This window comes from Nyctibius grandis, chromosome Z (genome assembly GCF_013368605.1).
Source record: "Nyctibius grandis isolate bNycGra1 chromosome Z, bNycGra1.pri, whole genome shotgun sequence".
In the NCBI taxonomy this organism is placed as follows: domain Eukaryota; kingdom Metazoa; phylum Chordata; class Aves; order Nyctibiiformes; family Nyctibiidae; genus Nyctibius; species Nyctibius grandis.
The window spans coordinates 83,308,134-83,331,103 of NC_090695.1; the positions used below are offsets into that span (position 1 = coordinate 83,308,134).

The 22,970-nt window shown below is 38.9% G+C and overlaps 1 protein-coding gene across 1 annotated transcript in view; it reads left to right on the forward strand.

The window, feature by feature from the left end:
• EDIL3 (EGF like repeats and discoidin domains 3) overlaps window positions 1-22,970 on the forward strand; it is a 200,247-nt gene that overhangs the window by 146,129 nt on the left and 31,148 nt on the right. Inside the window, exons 8-10 of the mRNA XM_068422961.1 lie at window positions 12,743-12,898; window positions 13,995-14,139; window positions 19,697-19,881. Coding sequence (XP_068279062.1) covers window positions 12,743-12,898; window positions 13,995-14,139; window positions 19,697-19,881 — 486 coding nt within the window. The remainder of the gene's footprint in view (window positions 1-12,742; window positions 12,899-13,994; window positions 14,140-19,696; window positions 19,882-22,970) is intronic.

A 22,970-nucleotide genomic window follows, 5' to 3' on the forward strand; every position in this document is an offset into this window, starting at 1 on the left:
TTTGTTATATTTCTTAAAACTCTGAGTAAATAATCTTCCTTTAGAGACTCTTAATAAAAAAGGTAACCTGTGATGGAAAAGAAGCGACCCCAGCAGGTTCAGGGTAAAATTTTCCCAGGTCCCTGTGTAATTTAGAATGTTAAGGTCAACTAAATCCAGTTAGAGCCACAAAAAAGTAGTTCCTACAAAGCTTGTTCCCAGAGCAGAAATCGGCACGATTAATAAGGGACAATACGTTGAGCATTCCATGAAATGCATGGAAATGTCCAGTGGTTGGAGGGTGTGAGCAGAGCCAGCATACTACATGGGTGTTGGTCATGTTCATCAAGAGAAAATGGAGCACAAGAGTCTTCCTTAAGTATTGCCCATACACAGCATTCACTAAAAGTATATCTGAGGACCAGATAGTGTATTGATATGTTCTTGGATATGATGTTTGCATTAAGATAGTTTAAAATCAGCAGGGTAAGACAAGAATTGTGCAGCACAGTGGTTAGAATACTTGTTTGAGAGAATCTAAATTCTAGTTTCTACTCCAGAAGCCATGTTGGTTCTTTATTTACTGATTACTAAGAATGTTTCTGGAGATTTTTTTTAAGTCTAAATACATTGGAATATTGTTTCTGGTAGGTAGAATGTATGTTTTTATTTATGGCTTGATTTGGTTTTTACACAAGTGTTTCCAACACCAGCTGTGGTTTTAATCCCATCTCTGGTTCTCAGTCTCACATTTTGGAGCTTGCAGTCTCTAATACTGGTGTAGTTAATTGTGTGTGAATCTCACAAACCTAATCATAACTACTGTGACACACAAAAAATGTACTCATAATAAGGACTCTCTAAGTTCCATCATTCTTATCCCCAAGAAGAAATCAATAAAGTGTTGGGTTTTTTTTTTCTGCAAGAAAGGCAAGGAAAAAAATTACCAGCTTCCACATCAAGAACTTCCAAAAAGCAAGTATACACCAGGTGACAGCTATTTGCTAATAAAATGTTAAAACCCAAAATACACAGAGGTCTTGCAGAACATTCATTCAAACATCTGTTAGTAACAGCTCTAAGCAAACTACCATCTGTCAAACCATTCATTTTGTCAAAGTTCATTTCCTCATTCATGAGTACTGTTGTATCAGCCTCCAAAAATACCTGTCATCATAGATTAAATATTTAATATTACTTAATATAGCTCTCAGCTTAGTATAATGTGGCCAAGTGAAGCTTATGAAATACAATCTCAGAGTCATCATGTAAGGTGACTCGAACCATATAGGAAGACTTAATCTGCTAAGTTAAATGCTGAAAAAACTATTAAAACTCTGGATTTTTTGTCAGTAATCCAAAATTTGACTTAGTATCATAGGAGGGTTTCTTTGGGAGATATTGGTGAATGGCAGTAAGTACCTGAAAAGCCCTTGGCAGGGGAGAACAGAAACTAATAATGAAAGTGCAGCTGAATTCTCTCAAAACTATCCCACATAGGACCTTTGAACTGCAGGAATTAGTTCTTCAGTTGGTCAAAGTCTGCCATAAGTTCACTGACTTGAGTGAACTCAGTATCAATGTCTCCTAGCTACAGATCTCCCTCAACATCTATACATTTAGCTTACAGGCTAAAAATATAATTTATGTACTCGAAACAGACAAGAAAACAGAAGGACTGGGAGCCTATTTCTTGGTGGAATCATCCAGATACTCCATTGTGTCCCATAACTTGCTATCTATTTGATATCATCTCATATCTCCTAGTTTCATCCTTTGTAGACACAAACACCCACACACAGACATATTCAAACAACTTTTGATTGAGGTTTCTGATACACAAAAGCAGTCAGTTCAGAGTTAGCATCCCCATGGCAACAGAAACTGGATGCTGTTATAAACACCATCCATAACATGCTCTGTCAGCCTGCGTGCCAGCTTTCCTTAATTACTCCATGTAATATGGCTGAACGAATGAAGTAACAGTACTTTCAAACGCATTGTTTCATGCATCTGTAACGCCATCTATTTTGACTTAATGGTTTTTCACATTTATCATCCTGATATTAAAAGTAATCAAACCAGCAAGTGGTGACACACTGAAATGAGCAAACGTGTGTCTGTCTGGTCTCTCGCGCTGATAATATGTTTGTTGCATGTGGAGATGCCCCAGCACCTATGTGGTGGCTCACCAACTGTAATGGAGTGATGTGTGGGCATCATAGTCCTCCCGTGGGGAGGACAGCATCTAAATCTGTAAGATGATACTATGCTGATGTGTGGTAGTCAAACAAGTAATATTTTATGTTGTAAAACACTCACTTTCAAAACCAGCAAAGGAAACGATCCTCACTTATAGTTACTCTTCTGCTAGGCTTGACTGCTAGAAAAAGCTGTTTCAAGTTACTTCATTACAGCTAAGGTTCAGGAAACAAAGTTCAAGAAAAAGTGAAATTACATGCCAATATACTAAGAATTTTTTTTGCATGGTACAGAGGCATACATGCACACTCACCTCTGTGTTGATGGCCCCAGAGCAGTACATATATGCTGAGTTCATATATGTGTAGGTAGGTCACAGAAGTGCAGAGCAATCTGCAGGGTGAAAATAGAGGCAAAGCCTTGGTACAGCTCTAGCTGTGGAGAAGCAAGCATGCAGTCCCTGGCTGCGCCTCTGTATTTCTCTGAGATTTTAGAGCTGGTGGGGAAAAATTACTGTTTTACATAGGCTGCTGGAAGTACCACAAGTAAACAGCACCATGATAAGCAGAAAACAAGGGCTAAAGCAAACTCATACTCCTTGACCTCCTCTGGAAATGTTGACATGCGCTTGTCATCTCAAAGACTTTCTGATTTCAGTGGAACACCTGTTCTGTGGGCTGAAAAATAGGAGTGTATTTTACTTTTGCACTCTTAAAACCTTCTTATTCCATGAGTGGTTAAGATAAAGAGACACCATGCAAGTCTTGAGTCTTTCAATTAGACTTTTCAGATTTTGAGGGTTTTTCTTTGTCAGTTGCAAAACCAAGCAACTTTTAATGTTTTAATCTAATGTATTGTCTGCCAACTTCTGAAGAAGGAAAAAGTATTTTGAGGAAAAATGCAGAGATAATTAAAATCAATGGAAAGTCTTACTGAAGGGTAACTTTTTGTGTTTATATATCAACTTTTTTGTCTATTGATTCATTTCAAGAGATAATGAAAAATATATTATGAGTGTGTTTGTTGTGATTCAGCCAGTATTCAGCCAATTTCTTAAGGTTCAGGATGGATTAATCATTTGAGTCACCTTTTCATTTTCTGTAACAGCATCTGTGGGTGGAGAAGTCATTTGAGTGGCATAGTCTTTTCAACAGTCACAAAGCCATCTGTCCCTGTATACTTACTAATCTACCTCTTTACTCCACTTGTGTCCATCTAAAACCTTGGCCTCTCTCCCTATGCAACCAGTCTCATAGCAACTAACAGATTATTCTCAAAGATGACAATACGTGGGAAGGATTGCTTTCACATATTCCTATTTTCCCATTTGTCTTTCTCCCACAAATTTTGTCATGATGTGAACACCGTCTAACAGTTGCCCTAATTATAAGCAGCATTACCAGATCAGTCAGCAGTCCTAGTTACAGCTGGAACTTCAATATGCTTTGGGTTCTCTATAAACTGACAACTGAAAATACTCTGTACTAACTTTTCAGGTACATGGGAAGAACGAAAGGATGGTATGGTCAGCATGATAGGCAGCATAAAGCCAGCTGTGGCTGCCAAGCTCATTGGAAAATAAAGTTTTATGTAGGTATACGATGATTAGGATTATGTTGACCAAGGAAGAAAGGGGGTAAATATGTATATTTTATGATCTGTGTTTCATTACTGATCAGCATTTCATCACTGGCTGAGGAGGGGTAGCTAAAGTGTGACAGCATGAGAAGTGGCTACTCACTAAAACTGTGCAAACACAGATCTACTGTATCACTTGTTCCTTGTGGATTCCTTGCCAAAAATCCAGACCTGGTTTGAATTGTGGGATTTGCAGCATCTCCCAAGGCTGACATAGCCAACATTACATAGGAAAGGAAGTCTGCCCATTGCACAGCCCATGACGATCATGTTCTGTGGAACCACCCTTCAAGGTCAACCCTTCCCCTTCCTTTACAGTCCTAATGAGTATAATTTCTGTAGATAAACTGCATAAAAAGAAAGACAAGGTAGTGAACTATGGTTAAGAAGTGCTCTCTGCACAGGTTGTTTGTGCACCATTTGATAATACTATTATCACTTTCTGGATTTATTCTGGTGGAGGAACTAAGTGGCTTTAGTTTCCCCATGTGTTAAAATAAGCTGGGAATGTGCAATGATTAGAAAACCACAGTAGGGATCTTACAGTGCCAGGGAATTCTGATCTCCTGTGTGTTCCCCACTATTTCAGTTTTTGCTTTAGCTTCCATCTTTCAATCGATGGGTTTAATTCCAGGTTCAGCTTTAATATTCAAAGGTAATGAAGATAATTTCTTCATCTGGCAACAGACTTGTCATTTTCTAGCATATTTCCTTCTTACTTAATCTTTCTTGGTCTGAGAAGATACCTGGGACCTAGATAAAGCCCACTGAAGTCAGAATGGGAATTCTTCCCAGTTGTCCTTTGTTGGTCTTCAGGGTAGGTCACATTGGTCATCAGAGTTTTTGCTAGAGTGCATCTATCAAAGTCCCTTAAAAACAAATTGAAAGGATGCAACAGAAAGTATCTCTAATATTTCAATGGGCATATTGAATTTTCCCTGAATATATTTTTGTGATGATTTTAATACTATACCTTTTGAATTTACTTCTTTTCCATAAAGAAGAGGGTTTCCATGTAGGATTAAAAGGAAAGTGCATGTTTGTTTCTGTGACCTGAGTCTATCATCTTATCTTCTAACCTTGATGAGCTATTTATCAAAGCTATTATTTTACAAGTGGAAATACATACAGATATTTTCTCTACCATTTTTATTTACACATTCTTTGACTGGTACTTTAAGAAATATTCTAGACATTTTGGGGAAGTTCTTTCTGGAAGGCATTAACACGCTGAAGACAGGAAGAATATTCACAAGTTCGAGGTATATGAAGGAATTAATAATAGCAGTGAACAACCTTAGTGTTTCTTAGCTAACCTTAAATTGCAGGAGTTAATATCCATTTAACCAATACTTTGTAAATGAGATGAAATTTTACCAGGCTTCAAAACTCTGAACAATGCAAGATTGATTAGGGGCCTCTTCTTGAGATGATAGTCTAAATATGCCAGTATTTGAATAATTTGTATCATCCAGTTAATGGCATTCATAACAACTACCTTTGGGACTAAAATAATGACTTAATAATAGGAAGAAACAGGCCAAGCAAGTTTTTAGTCTGTCTAATTATGTAAACTCTTGTGAGGCATAAAGTGAAAGTTCTCAACAAAAGCCAAATGAAGTGAGTGCTTTTTGGTAATATTTATAGCATATGCTCCTCCATATTAGCGTTACGTGGGCCAAACAACTCCTGTATTTATGTTTTCCATACAATTAGAGTTTAACCTATATTCTGATCTTTTCCCAGAAAGGTAAATTAAATTAGTGGGCCAATTTCCGTCTCTGATTCGGCATGCCTAACTTGAAACATACGAATAGTCTAATTGGAGATAGCAAAGGTGATGAGTTGCTTTTAGATGGTTGGCTGGGACTAAGCTGTGAGTGAGTACAGGGAGGACCTGCAAGACGGTTGTTGTTACCACAAGGTATGATAGACTGGCGAGGCACTCTGTAAACAACAGTATTGGGAGTGTAAGTTTGCAGAGGATTTAATAGCAAAGTTGTGAAGAGACTTTGCTGGATCTACATCCGTGTAAGTGAAACAAAAAGGGTCTGGGATCAGAAATAACTGAGTATTTAATTGGTTTGTCTGCAAGGTACAATCCCACAATCAAGTTAGGAATTATCATTTGTGAAGTGACCTATAGCAAATGACTGTGTTAGTTCTCCTAGACTATCACAATTATAAGGTAAAACACGTTGGCTTTTCTCCGTGTAATAAACCTGCTTCCAGAACGACAACAGCCGGAGTGCTGCTGTGGATAAATCACTGCGTTACCTAATCTGGATGCTAGTTAAAACACATATCACTGCTACTGTACTGACTGCATTAATGCCCTCAACTAAATCTGGAGATAATAGTAACAGATCTCCTTCGACCTTCCTGAACCTCATCATGTGTCAAGAGTCCTGCTCTGCAGCCCCATGCTCTTGACGTGACATCAGAGTGAAACAGCAATGTTCAGTCATGTTCAGGACCTCTGGTGCTTGAAGACAGAAGAGGAAATATGGGAGGGAGCTTTCAGGCTCACTAAATTTCCCAATATTCAGGGAATCATGTTAGGTTACTCCTTTTCTGAGTTTATTACAAACATTTCCATTGGCAAGTGTCCCTATTTTTCATCAGAAAATGTTTCTGTGGGTGCTTTCTGTCTAGCTTTATCAGAATTATGACTTTAAAAAAAAAAAAGACAAAAAAAATTAAATTTCAATCCTTCAAAAACTGATGAAATCAGCAGGGAAGGGTTGCTGTAATAAATCTTTGAATGCCAGTATAACCTTGATCCCTCATGCAACCCTATTTTTATGTGAGTAATAGTACGTATTAGTAAAAATTCCTATACTTTGTGCTAGAAAAGATGGAAAATTATTTATAGCAATGCTATTTTATCTCATAACTGAAACAGGTAAACACCATAGTTCTCCATAAAGTGCATTTCTGTTTATGAATGAAAGCTCATGTAAAACTACATTTACAGTCTCAAAGACCCAGCGTTTTGTGAGGGCTTTAATCTGAGCATTTCTTGGAAGCTTACGTTTAAGGTATATGTCAGAGAAGCCTGTTCTGTATGAGATTTTAGTGGTGTTATTGCTAATAATGCAATAATAAATGAGGGGAATATGGTTATGTATTCTGGCCAGGAGCATCACATATGGTGTCTTCCTAAAATCACTCCATCTTTTCATCCCTCTTCTGCTCTCCTGCATGTAATAATGTAGCTGAGACAGATGCAACTGATTTTTTAATCTTTCTTTTTTTGTCAAGTATGTAGCTTCTGCACACTAAATATACTAATATGTAATCACAAATTGAAGAGGAATATGAACTTCTTCCACTGGTGCTGTCTCTAATCTCTGCTGTTCTGTTACATTGGCATATTATGACTGTGACTTTTAGTCTTTTTTTCTACAATTGTAAGGTTTGTTAAGCATGCTGGGAGGTTATTTTTGGTGCTTGTTTTGTGAAGCCCTTTGAATTGTGCATTGAATACCCTACTTTTTTTAATGGGAAACAAGCATGAAGTGATTCCCTTCAGTCTTATGGTCCTACATTTACTCACACCCAAAATAGAAGCTGCCCGCACACCATGCAGATTTGCAGGACTGGTTCTGAATTGCCTTTGAAAATGATGCACTGTACAGTGGACAGGAACTTGTAAAATTACCTTGCTCATATTGCTACTTTCTCTTGTGAAAATACTCTTTTTCATTTGTTTTATTTCCTTTCTTATATGGATTTTTTTCAAGTTCCGGTAAAATCTGGATTGGCTACATCTTCATCGGTGTAGGCAACTGAGTGATTTATCATCCTACAATAGATTTGTGTGAGCCATTGCAGTCAAAACAGCAGTACACCAGTGAAAATTGTTTAATAGATAATTACTCCTACAGAATCAGTGCTGAGAGCAGGAAACATGGCATGCTGGTTAGTTTTTCCCCTCCTGTTGAAAGAGGCCATGACTCTATAACCTTCTGTGATAATAAAAGTGGTCAAAACATGGAGTCAGGATGATTGTGGTGATTGAAAGGAACAAGGTTAAAGGAAATTTCAAGAACTGCTGGGAACTTTTTAAACTGAGAGAGCTGATTTTATCCCCCAGCTCTCAAGCATACATTGCACTCAAGGGAGTATGCCTTGAGTGTTTTTCTTTTTGCTTAGTTTTGGCTACATGACACAGTATAGAAGGCACTGAGTGACCGGCAGTGCATGAATTCAGCCTTTGACAGTGTGTACAGCACTGACTCTGAGGTATCATATCTTGTCCCTCAGCATTGTTTATTAATTTGCGTTGACTGCCATGCCTGTGCCCTAGCTGAGCTTTTTGCAGTATCAGCACGGTGACTTTGCATCATCCACCTTATATTGTGTAGACATAATCTATTTCTTGGAGCATCAGGTTTAAATGAATTGATGTCAGACTACTGGATTTCTTTTACATGCAGTTTTATCTGAGTGATTCAGCATTTGTCATTTATTCTAGCTCCAGAAGACTTCCTCACTGAAATGCAAAACGTGCTTGAGGCAGATTCCATTACTTACAGGTGTAAACAGCACCTTACCCAAGTTTCATAAAATGCTTCATGCCATGAGGATGTAAGGCAATGGGCATCTTCAGATCTGCTTGTGAACATCGCAGCCAAATCCCTCACGTAACTTGGGTGAATTAGGTCCCATGGAAGTTGCTGGACCCAGGAACCCCCTCAGAGCTAGGGCTGAATGCAGCTCCATGGACAGGGTCTGTGTCAAGTCTAAATCTGTTACTCTCAAAATAACCTTAAATGTAAGTAGGGCTGGTAGAACTGATCAGTCTCTTTCTTCTGGCTGTAAGTAGTTTCCTCGAATTTCTATGCAAGTATCTTCTTCTTACAAGGTCTTTACCGTGCATTAATACTTAAATTACTGGGGTAAATCCTTCAAAATGCTAATCTAGGTAATGATAAGGGGCCCTTTATAACGGAATAAGCTATTACTTTTTTTAAAATGTGTGTTAAATTCTTGTACTTGTCCTGGTGACTTTTACCTCTTCGTTTGTTTTAAAACACAGTCACCCATGTAATTAGAATATATAACATTCTGCCCTAGATCTGAATCCACAAAACAGAGCTTCTTAAGCTGTTTTTTCTTCGCAATTGCCACAGAAAAGTACCTTTGAAAATGGTTTTAGTGCTAAAAGAGCTAGTTCACATTTCACGTTGGGAACTTTGCTTCCTACTGGTGTACATTAAGTAATAAAGATTTCAGCACCTGCTTCATTATAGTTGTAATATTTTGAGTTTTGCTAAGCTCTGACTTGAAAAATTTAAAATACATAAAAGCGCCCAGACACAAAAGGCCAATTAATTCCTGGCGTATCCATACGCTCTGAAAGGAGCAACCACAGGCGTGACGTTTGCCCTGTGGGGATTTCGTATGTAAGAAAGCTGCAGGGATTTGAAAGCCTTTTTTTACCCCTTTCATTGTGATTTTCCTGCAAATATTGACAGAACATGTAGACCTAATGGCAAAACATGGTATCCTGGTTTTATTTCCTGTGTTATATCAAGCTCAATACTGCTTAAAGCCTCTTGTGGTTTAACCCCAGCCGGCAACAAAGCCCCACACAGCCGCTTGCTCACTCCCTCCTGGTGAGATGGGGGGGATTAGAAGAGTAGAAGTGCAAAAACTCTTGGGTTGGGATAAAGACACTTTAATATGTAAAGCAAAAGCCGTGTGCACAAGCAAAGCAAACCAAGGAATTCCTTCACTGCTTCCCATGGGCAGGCAGGTGCTCAGCCATCCCCAGGACAGCAGGGCTCCATCACACGTAACGGTGACTTGGGAAGACAAACACCGTCACTCTGAACGTCCCCCCCTTCCTTCTTCCCCCAGCTTTACCTGCTGAGCATGACACCATATGGTGTGGGATATCCCTTGGGTCAGTTGGGGGTCAGCTGTCCAGCCTGTGTCCCCTCCCAACTCCTTGTGCAGCCCCAGCCCACTCGCTGGTGGGGTGGGGTGAGGAGAAGAAAAGGCCTTGACTCTGAGCAAGCACTGCTCAACAGTAACTAAAATATCCCTGTGTTATCAACACTGTTTTCAGCCCAAATCCAAAACACAGCCCCATACCAGCTACTGTGAAGAAAACTAACTTTATGCCAGCCAACACCAGCACAAAGCCAGAGCTCAGTTTGTGACTCAGAGTATGGATACTGATCAAGAAAGCCTCTAAAAGGAAAGATTCCATCTGTTAGAACAGACAAGTAAATAAAATTGTATAGCTTATACGTACAGATATCCAGATATGGGTATAGAGCAGGCTGGTATATAGCAGAACAAAGGCAGGCTTTTTACCTCCTGAAACTCAAAGAACACAGATTAAACAGTATGTATATTAAATAAATATTTCAAAATTAAATTTATTTCATTTTTATGATTATCTGACCAAATCTTCCCTTCATTCGGTAGGACTTTTCTTTTTTTCAAGTTTGATCTTCTACCATAGTATTAAACTCTCTGGCAGATTACTTTTGGGTGGGTTTTTTTTGGTCATTGCTTTGCTTTTTGAAGTGCAGTGGTTGATTTGTTGTGCATTAGAGATGGAGAATGGAGCACGGAAACGAGCCAGTGTGGGAATGTAATATCCTGTGGTTAAATCCATGGTTTCATTAGAAACTACTCTTTCTGAGTAAACAGGGGAAAAAAAAATCCACATAAATTCTCATCCAAGAAACCTCCCCTAGATTATTATCTGGAAAAAAAGAAAAAACAGGAATGAAGCTGAAAGAATATTAGATATATGCACAACTGCATCAAAGAAAATTTATTTGGTGTTGCATTATATCTTCCTTTTACCAAACCATGAAATGTGACGATACTTAGTCAGTATATGTAAAAGCCAAGTAATCAATGGTTGGTTTCTGTTTGACTGTGCTTTCTAATTTGTTTGTGGAGATGGTGTTCACTTATTAACAATTTTGTAAATATATGAAGATTTTTTTTACTTTCCTGTTTATTAATATTCTTAAATTTCATATAGAGAGTGAAATCTGGATAAGACATTTCTAGAAACTTCTGTGTCTGGCTGGTTACTATTCTATGTTAACTACGTTTTTAAATGTAGTTAGGCAGCTGATAGTAGCCTCTGGAGCTGTCCTCTTACAAATATGTGTCAATATTTTGTCTTGCAGTAATGTGTCTTCTTCTTTTCTCTGGGAAACCTGGAATGGAGGATAAGAATGTTTCCCAAGACTGTAAAAAGGCCTGAATCTCTTCTGATTTACACCTGTCTGAATTTCTGGTGTGAATCCATTGCCCCCATTGCAATTGCAAAGGTTCCGGAGTTTTCCTGGTATACGTGAGAAAGATCCTGTAAAAAAATCTGATCTTTCGTAGGCAGCTTCTCCTCTCTCAATGGGTCTAAACCTCTAAAAAAAACCCCATTGTTATTCTAAAGATGTATGAGTGCTTGTTAATTGCTTATAGGGAGATCTACGGTAAAACTATGCTGAAATTTCTTTTGCCTCAAGAAGAAAAATATTAGAAGCCCAACTATTTCACATAAGTAGCAGAGAGATAGCTAGACCCCCTCAAAAAAACAGCAGTAAAATTCTGTCTTTCTCCACTTTCCCGTCGTGTACACAGTAAGATATTGAAACACTGAAGTTTGATCATCTTGCATCCTTAATAGAGGCTAGATTACATTACCAAGTGAGAGAAAATCTTGAGACCACACTGTAAAGAATAAAGGGATTAAAGTATTTGGACAGCAGATACCTGATCGATCTCTGACTCCCATATTTCTGTACCGGGGCTGCTATGCCAAATAGTAGGGAGTGCACCGGGTCAGCTCTGCTAACTGGGGAGCAGAGATAAGATTCATTTGGAGGAAGCAGGTGCTAATGTAGTTTAATGTATTATTTACATTGTCCCAGTTGTTTACTCTCCAGTATTTCCATTCGTCTCCTTTTATCACACATCTGCCTGCGCCTTCATGCAATTCTCACAGTACGACAGCTCTTTGTTAGGCTTCATTTGGTGCAAAAGTTACAGACTTCAGCTGCCTACCAGCAAGAGGGTGGGAGTGCCGTTTTCACAGATTGCTTCATGATTTACTTCATTGCAGGGACAAGGCTGGTGATGCCAGCGTTGTTTGATTTTAATATCATGTTCTGAATTTTGTGAGAATATAGTTGGTTTTCTCATATCATAGATGGATAAAGGAGGCAAAATTAAGGTTGTCTGAATATTGTTGAACTCTCCGTACATCTTTTGTACGTCAAGGTGTTGAGGTCAGCTCAGACAAGTTCACAGGGAATGTTCATATCCATGGATAGCCATTGATATTTTGCTGTTGACTGCTTTGAGATTAGCATTTCAGCCATGATCTTTAGACATATGAATTTTCAGTGAGAATCCAGGAAAGATCTATTTCTTTGCTTTACAGAACATCCGTGTATTTTTACTTTCACAAATAAATTTAACCTGAAGTTAACTTAGGCTCTTCTGTATGGGATTGCAAATTGGCTTCTAATAGAACAGAAGATTCAGCCTTTGGTAAATTATTGCACTGTTGCATTTCCTCTTTAGGAAGAAAATATATAGCAGTAATCCTATATACCAGTAATATGCTATACGCCCGTAATAAATCAGTAAGATCCTATATATCGATAATATATTTTTGTGTGTGTGTACATACACATGAAGACATAAGCATAGTACGGGCTTTTGGTTCAATTTTTTTCATTTATTTATGTGCGTATGTCCATGAAATGAATGAAAGATAAAAGGAATTAATGCAAATGTAAAGACAGTAATTTAAATGCTACAGCTATGTTTTTTTCCTTTCTGTCATTTAAAAAAAAAAAAGAAAAAAGGAATCAATGGAATCTAGAACCAGAGTTGTATCCCTCCGATGGTTAGTGATAACATTGTACTGTTATTTCAGATAAACCTGCAGAAGAAGATGCGAGTCACTGGAGTTATAACTCAAGGTGCCAAGAGGATTGGAAGTCCAGAATATGTAAAATCTTACAAAATTGCATACAGTAATGATGGGAAGTCGTGGACAATGTACAAAGTAAAAGGCACAAATGAAGATATGGTAAGATTAAATCATCTGTGTATGGATACATCTTATGGTTTAGCTGCCTTCAGAGGTATGAGGCATCTCTAGTAGATAAGCATAATTGTCTGATGGTATGGTATAGGTTGCCTTGTTATTATTTTTCTCTGAAAAAAAACCCCATCAATAAATTTGCACTTTCTGTCTGCTAAGAATTTCTTATGCTTTAATTGATGGTTGTATAAATACTATGTCCCAAGGCTAGAATAATCCTGTTTATTACACTTAACTGATTTTCATTTTAATTAGTTTACCAGTAATTACTCATTACTCTGTTTTCAATTTAGTTCTATTACATTGGCAGATTAGTGTTAACCCTTAAAACCATAGAACCCATTCATCAATGCTAATCTCTGTACTGCACCAACAGTATCATCCAGTGGGAAGTATGTATTTACAGTCTATAGTTACCACTTATATTTTATAGAGCTGTGCATACAAAGCAGCAAAAATCCCTTTATTCTGTAAGTTAAGATACAACTAAGGCACTTTGCAGCATTAGACCTAGTTTCTCTACTAGGAAATTAAAATGCTGTGTGAAGAGGTATATAATGAGGGAAGAAAACAAAGTACAACCGTATCTGGTTAGAGTGAGGAGTGAATAGAAGAATGCTTATAGGTTTATTTCAGCTCCCCCTGGAATCAACGGGAGGGTTACAGAGCACTTCAGTGGGAGTTGGATCAGGTTCTTGAAGTAGAGGGAAAAAAATAAATGTCAATCAGCATAAATAATTGCAGGCTAAATTGAATTGGGAGTATTTAATGCACTAATTAGAAAAGAAGACATAATTTAGTTGCATTAGTAGCTGCAGTTTCTAGGAGTGACGAGATAGAGGTCCTGATTCGGTGCAGGTGGCAAATGCATACTGATGCAAGCCAATGGCAGTGTGTTTTGCTTAAAAACTTGTGTGTTGGGCACTAGAAATGGTAAAACAGCCCGTGTTCGGGAAAAACTGACAGCGAAATTTGTGAGGACGGTCAGAAGAACAACGCAGATATTTTTGAGATATGGAAATCAACTGAACCTCCAGTAACCCTCCTGGCATATTTTCATGAGTCTGTCATTTTATCACAGGTGTTTCGTGGAAACGTGGACAACAACACCCCGTACGCTAACTCCTTCACCCCTCCAATTAAGTCGCAGTACGTACGGCTGTATCCTCAGGTGTGCAGAAGACACTGCACGTTGAGAATGGAGCTTCTTGGCTGTGAACTGTCAGGTGGGTTTTCTGCAGCCGCCGCAGAATCAGAAGTCAACCATCAAGCAGTGCATTTTTGTGCCCAAGGTCTAAACCACGTGCAGTGTATTCCTGGTGAAATGCACTTGGCAGGACTGAGTTTCTCCAGACAGTTACTTATCTCTTTTTGTGTAAATTATATAAGCATCAACACTTACCTAAACGATGTAAGTGACAATAGTCGCTTGCAGTAGGGCAGTAATAGTAGTAGGGTAATGTGGTAGCAACCTAATAACACTTTGTAAATCTTTTTGTGCACATTATATGCAATTATGTGTGACCTAGAAAAGGTCATTTATAGCAGTTTTAATAAGTACCAACAGCTATCAGAACCCGTTACGTTACATACTAAGCAGACAATGAAACAGAGAATCTCTAACTCAGAGTTACGCTCAGCAAAGCCTAAATTAAGCGCTGAAAACTATTTCTGAGAGCTGGAGCTCTTTGTGCGATGCTGTATAGCAGAGTCACGGCAGACGCAGGCATCGAAGCTGATCTGAGTCGTTTCTCCTGGCTGCGGGGTGATCACGCCGATGTGCTGTGTGACGTCCTCAGAGGGACAAGGGTGCTTCAGCTGCCGGCAAGGACCACTCAAAGTGCACTAAGATATATTTTGCCGGACTGCTTTAGTCAAGAGTTCAGTTTAGATTTGTTTTGTGGATTTCTAGCAGAAGCAGGGATTGCGTCTCGTAGCAGAAAGCAAATGAACAAGTGGAGCCAATATAAAGCCTCTTAAGGTTTGTAGTAGCAGAAGTTATAGCTCATAAATGTGAAGGCTGACCTCTAGCCACTCTCTGCAAGAACCATATTCCCTTACAAATTCAGTAAAGCATATAAATTTTTTATCTTTTTCAAGAGATCAACCTTTTACCTATGGGAGTGCTCCATTGAATTCATTTAAGAATGATTTTTATGTGGCTGCCTGCTTACTGTACAAACAATACTGATCCAGTTCACGAACGATATACCAAAACAGCTAGAGTTAAATAATTCTCAGTCCTCTAGTGGCATGAAAACCAAATTCAGGAATGAAAAGTTAATGCATTAATCTCACTGTAGCCCTTTTCCAATATAGATAGGTTTGAGAGTAAATAGAAAATTCTGTCTGGCTGCTTTAGTCTATTAGATTTTTTTTTTATGTCTTCCATTTCTGGAACCACAATTTAGAGTAAATCCTTGCCAGAATGACCAGGAATTGTTTTGCTCAAAGAACTGTGAAAGCTACTGAAGTGAATTCATTTCAGTGGTCTCCTAACAGTTTCAAGGTCATCATTTCTTAGAACTGCAGGCAGCCAAGGCTCAGCAGAACAATTTCAATCTTACTGAAAGAAGAGTATAATTATACGTAATGACTTACTAATTCGCTCTAATTCCAGGTGGTCTGTCTTAGGCAGAAAAACACTTGGAGAGGTCTGGCTTCTCTAACAAGTCCTGGTGCTAGAGAACAGAGTCACTAACGAAGGGAGGGAGACTGTCTCACAGCACCAGATAATCATAAAAACTTAATTCTTTCTTAGGACAAACTTCAGCAAAATGTTCAATATAATCTGCTCTAGGCTCATAAATAGCTTTATTTACCAGGACCCATTGTCAGATCTTATTGAAAACCATGATCAATGCTTGTGGAGTTGGCCATCAATAAATTAGGCATTAATTTTCATGGCCTTGTGTTCCTGCCTTACTTGTGTTCTGCACATCTCTGTGTTGTAAATTCCCTTCCCTTCATAGGGTATTGATGTGGGGGGAAAAACAGATCACAGCTACTGTTTATTAGAATGCCTTTATTCATTAACCTGTTATTAACAATAGCATCAAGCTATTGTTTTTAAAAACTGGTAACTGTTCGCCCAACACGGTCACTTACTCATGCAGTTCACTCACACATCCAAACATCTGTATATAGCAGGCTCTGCCTTCTTGCACGCGGTCCTTGTCAGACATGGTGGATGCTTGTGTGTGTTGGTGGCTGTGTGCCAATTCAGCAAATTCTTCGTGTTCTGAGTTTGTCAGTTCTTGCAAAGGGATGCTGGTCCACAGAACTTAACCATCCTTGTGAGTCTTGTAGCATCTTCTGAGCATGTAATTTTCCTCTTCTTGGCACGTTGTTCTCTGGTAACTATTTCTCTATCCTAACAGCACCTGTAGGTACCATTCACACAAACTTACACACAAGTGGACTTTGTAACATCTGCATTTAATACCAGATTCCCCGCCCCTTATTCGTCTTCAGCACTGTCTAATCTGGAAAGGAATCCTGTGTTCATTAATAGGAAGAAAATTTTTTAAATCTCTTGATTTTCAGAAAAGAAAAATATCACAGTATTAATCAAAACAAAATCACCTTTGCCCTCAAATAATTGACCTATGCTGCTTTTGCCAATACTGCATGAATCCTCGCCCAAGACAAGACGCATGTAAACATTTGCATGCAGATCCATTTGTGGTTTTGCCTCCACTGCATTGGATGCTTCATATTTCGTTTGTGGGTTTGAGCTTTCTTGAAAGAAGAGGTAGATGAGGGGCATGGTACAGGACGCAGACTGAAGAGTAAAATATTGTGCCCTCAGAAGAGTCAACAGAGAATAACCTTCATATGGATTCTTTCAATTTTCAGATGCTAATCCACAGTCATCCTCATTATTTCCCTGTTTCTGTTTCATTGAGCTAGACCAAATAACTGCAAACTTACACCTAGACAGGTTTAAACATAGACTTATCCGATATCATTTATCACAGATGGTGATATCCAAAGCATCTCAAACATTTTGACCTAAGATGCTCCACTGAGCGTAGCAGTAAGTATGTCTCCATCAGCTCTCACTAACTCTTAACAGGTTGTAAAAATGGGAAGGGAAATTGAATCCTTTTGCAGGGACATTGCAAAGCAAATTTAAAGAAGATACAGTGCAGTGAAGAGGAGATGTCCCGGGGAGTCATGAGCATTATTATAGATACACTTCTGTGGGGGATGGCTATCTACAGACACAAAGTTTTGTACTAGTTAGATGATTCTGTCCTTTGCCCTCTAGGTTATAGCTCGCCTATCAAAATAACAGTCTTCTGTCATTGCAGCAGGGTGCCATAGGAACTGGGAAGTGACAGGGTCTGCTGTTGCTGTCTGTGACACAGCACTAAGACATTGTTCTGCCACCTCTGTGCATCATGTTCGTCTCTTCTGGTTCTCATTGTTCTTCTCAGTGTCTCCTGTTACCTTTAACAACTGTCTTCCTCCTCCCTTTGGGGCAGTGGGGAAGGAAGGCGAGTGTAAAATCCCATTAATGCATGCATGCATGCAGACACACAAGCGGACACACCTGTTGTTTCATAAATCAATAATAATACTCAGAAAAGACAGAAGTAATTTAATGGTTTGGACCAGCACTGAAAAACAGTTTTGACAACCTATGTTTTTGTGTCAGGAACCTCCTTCAGATTCCTCAGATGAAACATTCTTGCTGACAGCCCTTGTGATCCTGGAGAGATACTTCAGAATTGGATAATAAGCAAAGTCCTTCTCTAAAGCAACAGATGAGTCTCTCTCATTTGTGCTATCAATTGCTCCCTCCCACTCCGGGGAAAATTGTTTTGTTGTTGTTATGAACTAGGTAGTTCATTCTACAGACAAGGCTGTGCAATTTCCATTTGTGCACTGAGAATCAGTTCTGAAAGGTTGGGTTGTTTTCAAAAATTAACTCTGTTTTCTGTTTATGTTTTTAATTGAATATGAAACATGTCAGTATTTCAAATTTTAAATACAGTTGTTACTACATTAAAGAGCATATTATCAGTCTTCGGTAATACGCATTTGCTCCTGCTGTGAGACCCCCCACAAAGGGCCTGGTTTTACCTTCCTGATTTGAATCCCTAATAATTCCACTTAATTCTGTGTGTTAAACCTATGGGAGAAACAGAAGTGGAATCTCACCAAAGGTCTTTGCTAATAATATCAAAGAAATTAAAAAAAGAATCAGGTCTTTAAATCTGGGTAAACATACTGTGGAGTAAAAGGACTTTTAAGAAAAAGAGAACCAGCTTTGATATCTAGCTCAAATAAAGTGAAAAATAAAATAAAAACTTTGAAGATGTTTTAAGTGATCACACAGTACTCTGGCTCTATCAAGAGACACCAGCTGAGTAGGGTCATGGTCCCAGCAGGAAAGCTTTTACAACTTACATGTGTGATTTAAGAAACACAGCTGGCGACTCAGCAAATGATTACCTGATAGGAACCAGCTCAGCGACGTGAGATGTGAGTGTCAGGTGGAAAACCCCTGTCTTCCCAATGATGCATAAAGTCGAGTTTCTCTCCATTCATAGTGATTATGCACTTCTTGCAAAACCAGGTATGTTAGATCATGGGTGCACTCTCACTCAATGAGTTAGAGGATGTTGAAATATTATTTGCAGTTTAACTGTGTCAAGTCAGCTATTGAACTAAGCAGGACCACCAAATTTGTGAAGTGAAAACTTTGGGACAACTGCACATATGCAGGTTTTTGACAGCTGGAGCAGGAAGGAAATGAGAAAACGGCTTCTTTTTATGTTCCCATCTCCATCTTTCACCTTGTCCCCAAACAGCCATCAAATATTACTCCACCCAGCCATACATCCACCTTTCCTGACCTCTTAGCAGCCCTCTCGCTTGACTTGCCTCTCTTTTCCTCATTTTTTTTAATCTTAAAACCAGGCAGCTCATCTACCTCCCTTGGCTTGCAATACTGTTGTTACAGTGCTGCCATCGAAGGATGTCTGTCCCGTCGTCAGCTTGCTTCTTCCCTCTTTTGGGTCCAAATGTACCTTCTGTGTTCCTAGATTAAAATACCAAGGCAGGGCAACATAAGAGTCACTTATTTTTTTTTTTTTTTCATGGGCACTCAACAGAGAAAGGGGAAGCCCAAGATCTGTCTTTTGCTACAATCAAAATAACTCAATGATGTGGGACATCGACCTGGTTTAAACAAATAAGCCTTTGATGCTCGATTTCTCCTAAGCCATTATCTCCTACTATTCTCCCTCCTTCACAATTTTCTATAGTCTTCCACTGTGTTGGGCCTTTCTAAGTTTTTGGCTAGCTATCAAGTAATTCAAAAGTGTAGAAGGCTCAGTTCTTGTTGATATTTTACTTCAGCAGTGGCTTTACGAAAATGTTTCCTCAGTAGGCAGACACCTGGTTGATGTGATATGGCATAAAAGCGTGATAAAATCGAACTGAATAGGGGAAACAATAGCAAGCTGCTGGACAGGGAAATAAAACCAAGATAAGAAGAGGTGGAAGTCATCTTTTCTGTTTGTTTGCCTTCATAAATTTATGCCAGGATAAAATAAATTCTCTATCTTGTTTTTGATTCTTCCAAGGTAGTGTTGAAATAAAGTGCCTTGAATTGGCTATTTTCATTTGTTTGTTTGCAAGTTCCTCCAACAACAGTCTTGATTAAAGCCTTTGCTTCAAGAATTGCTGGTTTTCTTTTCCGTAACGGAAAATCTAAGCCACTTACAGAGATAACTAGGTAGTGTCACAGATATTATTTTGTTGTTCCAGGTTGCTCTGAACCCCTGGGGATGAAATCAGGACATATACAGGACTACCAAATTACTGCCTCCAGTGTTTTCCGAACACTCAACATGGACATGTTTACTTGGGAGCCCAGGAAAGCCCGGCTGGACAAGCAAGGCAAAGTTAATGCCTGGACCTCTGGCCACAATGACCAGTCACAGTGGTTACAGGTAAAGTTTCATATACATTTTCCCAAATGTGTATCTTATTTGTGTTGCAGGTATGGGGAAGGTTGACTGGTTTAAGATTATACTCATATTCTTCAGCTTCTGAGTGTAACCATCCTAACTCTGCCACATGTAGATGATGAAGCTATGAAAGCCCACACAGATCTTTATCTTTAGTACCTAATTTGCAGAAAACCCTGCTCAGGGAAACCTTCACCTCTGCTAGCCAAACCTTTCACTGGCTTCTCCTCTTTTGTTGAAAGAGATTATTTTTTTCCCCCTTCTGTCCTTCCAAAGCTCCCTGAAAAGGCGTATTTACTTCAGCTTTGTGCATGTTAGCAAATCTCGGCCATAGAAATTATCTTTGTGTAATTGAGACTCTCAAAATTACCTTCTGGCACCGCTCTGAAGCTAGCAAGACTGATTCAGCACTTGAATTCATTATAAAGCTGTGCACAGGGGTTGTTTTCAGCCTGGGAGTGATTTATGCAAGCTAGTAGTACAGTAATGTGAAAGATTGCAATAAATCACCAGTATGGAAGCCTATTTGACCAATCACTGACACATTTACATTTTTTGAACTGTTGAAAATAGCAGTGTTTTGAGTCAGCTGCCAGTTCGCAGTGCAGTTCTCAGTGGGAAACCTCAATAGCTCTAGACATGGCTACTAACCCCCTGCAATCTTTTCACATATAAATTATGATATATTAGCTTTTTTACCTACAGTTGCTAAGCAATTTAGCAATACGATTACTATCTTTTCTCCAAGTTGACACACTTAATAAAAGGAAGGAGCAGTTGCCTTGTCTATTTAACTTTTGAATAACTGAAGATCCTGGGTTTTGCTGAAAGTTTTTTTAAGGCAGCTTGTAGAAACAGCAGTTAGTAACTTCTGGAGAGGAGGAAGATTTTACTGCTGTATTTTATGGTGGAGAAGCGGATGAAAATGCTTCTCTGTGTAAGAGAGGCAGTTACATGATATTTAGCCCCATCAGTGATACCAAGAAACCAAGGGTGTGCAGAGACTCCACAGAAATACCCTATGGTGTGTTATTCCTCCTGTGGGTGACACTGGATTTTTAATTAACTACAGATGGCAAGGGGCTGCAGAGTTAATTCTTATATACTAAAATTTTCCATTCTGTTCTAAGTCTTGCTATACTACCTGAATCTGCAAATTGAATCTGACCACTTGCACAGTCTCTGCAAGTCCTTGAAGTATCAGGCATATTCTTTTTCTATCTGGTCAAAAGTTGTTAAGAAATATTCATCTTTTATTTCATTTGTCATATGGCTATGAATAAGTTCAGTAACTTCACAGGAATATGACCCACGTGCTTGCTCAAGGGCACTCTTGCCATTCCTTTAAAGATGATGCTGCTGAAGCCATGTCAATTGTCTGGCCTAATTCTTAGCACAGGAGCTTCCATTAACTTAAGTAACCTGCCTCTTCAGTGTCTCTGTACTCATCGCTGTTGAAAACTATGCGGTTTGGTGATACGGAACAACGAAGCTGTTCAGGTTTGTACCAAATCTAATGCAAAAAATCAGTTCCAGCAACTCTGTCTGCTCCTGAATAGTTTTCTTTAGGGATTCCCTTCCTTTCGGAGACACCTCTGTGAAAGTATCTGAATAACAGTAAAATTAAAGATTGGAGGAAGGTGGGAAAATGAAGTTAAAAGGAAAAAGTAATGGTTTGCTTCCCATAATTGTGTATAAACTTAGCATAAACTGAGGGAGGTAAAGCGTTTCAGGTTAATTCCTGAGAAAAAAAAAAAAAAGCTTGAACTTCACTTTCCTTCAAGGCATTCCCTTTGCTCATTACTTTGATTTGCTTGTCAACATCTTTTGCTACCTTGAACCAGTTCACAGGCTTTTCCCAGGATCTCTTGCTGAACTACCGTGACCAGGCTGCTGTGCCAGTCTGGGGAGTGCTTCTGCTCCTTCTGGACACAGGCGAGGACTGTCGTTCCAGCCGCTCACCCCACTTCCCATTGCTTTGGTTATATAACATTAAAGGAAGTGTTAAAAGTACTTCCCACCTTATGCCCAGAATGAGGCACTGAGGCTATGAAGATTATTGAAAATGATTCCTACGGATCTTTCAGATGCTTGGTGACTGCTCTTGTGAACAGATTTTCACCATTCTGTATCTCATTTTCCTAGCCGACACTGTTATTCAGAAGAATTAACCTTTTCCCCAAAATCCATTCCCACTCTACTACTAATTTTCTGCAGTTATAAATTATGAAATCAGGACAGTGGCTTAAACTCCCTTTTCTCTATTTACTGTTAGTTAAGTTTTGGTGTTTTAAAATACTTTCTTGTTTCTGCTAGATCGGCAGATGCCATATCCATCATTGTATTGATTTCCCACTCTCTCTCCTAATAAGGACAGCAACACCTTGTACTTTAATGCCTTTGCCCGTTTGTCCTTTGCCTGGTGCTTCAAGTAATTTCTCTGATGTTGTTTCTCTGATCTACCATCCTCTGCAATATTGCTTGAAGCTGAGGCAGCTCAGTTCATTTTGTGTCTCCAAATAGCTGCAGCTTTCTTCTCTCCCCCAACCATCTCCTTTGCATAAATTTTGTATGTTATTCTAGTTCTAACTTTCTAATTGTGCATGGTTATTTGTAGTATTTTATCTTAAAACCGGTGTTATGCTGGGTTTTTTGAAGGCCTGTGTCTCTACAGAGAACAGCTGGATGAAAAGGATGCCCATCTTGGAAGCCTGCTGAGGTTCCTTTTATACCTCCATATTATCTTTAGGTCACCAGCAGCAGTGCAGTAGCTTTATGTTTCTAGTTGTACTTGGAAATCTAAAATAGTTTACTCACTGCAAAAATTACTTTCATCTGGTTGCTTAGCTTGTATTTTCCTGCAAAGCTAGTGGGAGGTTCTGTAGCTTGATGTGCATGAGTGATAAACCTGATACAGTTTATCCACAGGTCTTTTGTATAGTTACCATTGAGCTCAGATGATTTAAGAAAACCATCCCTCCCTTAAACAGTAGAGCGGAGCGACAAGCAATGTCTTACTCTAATGTTTCTCTTGCTGATTGTGTATGATGGAATCAGCTAAGCACTATTAG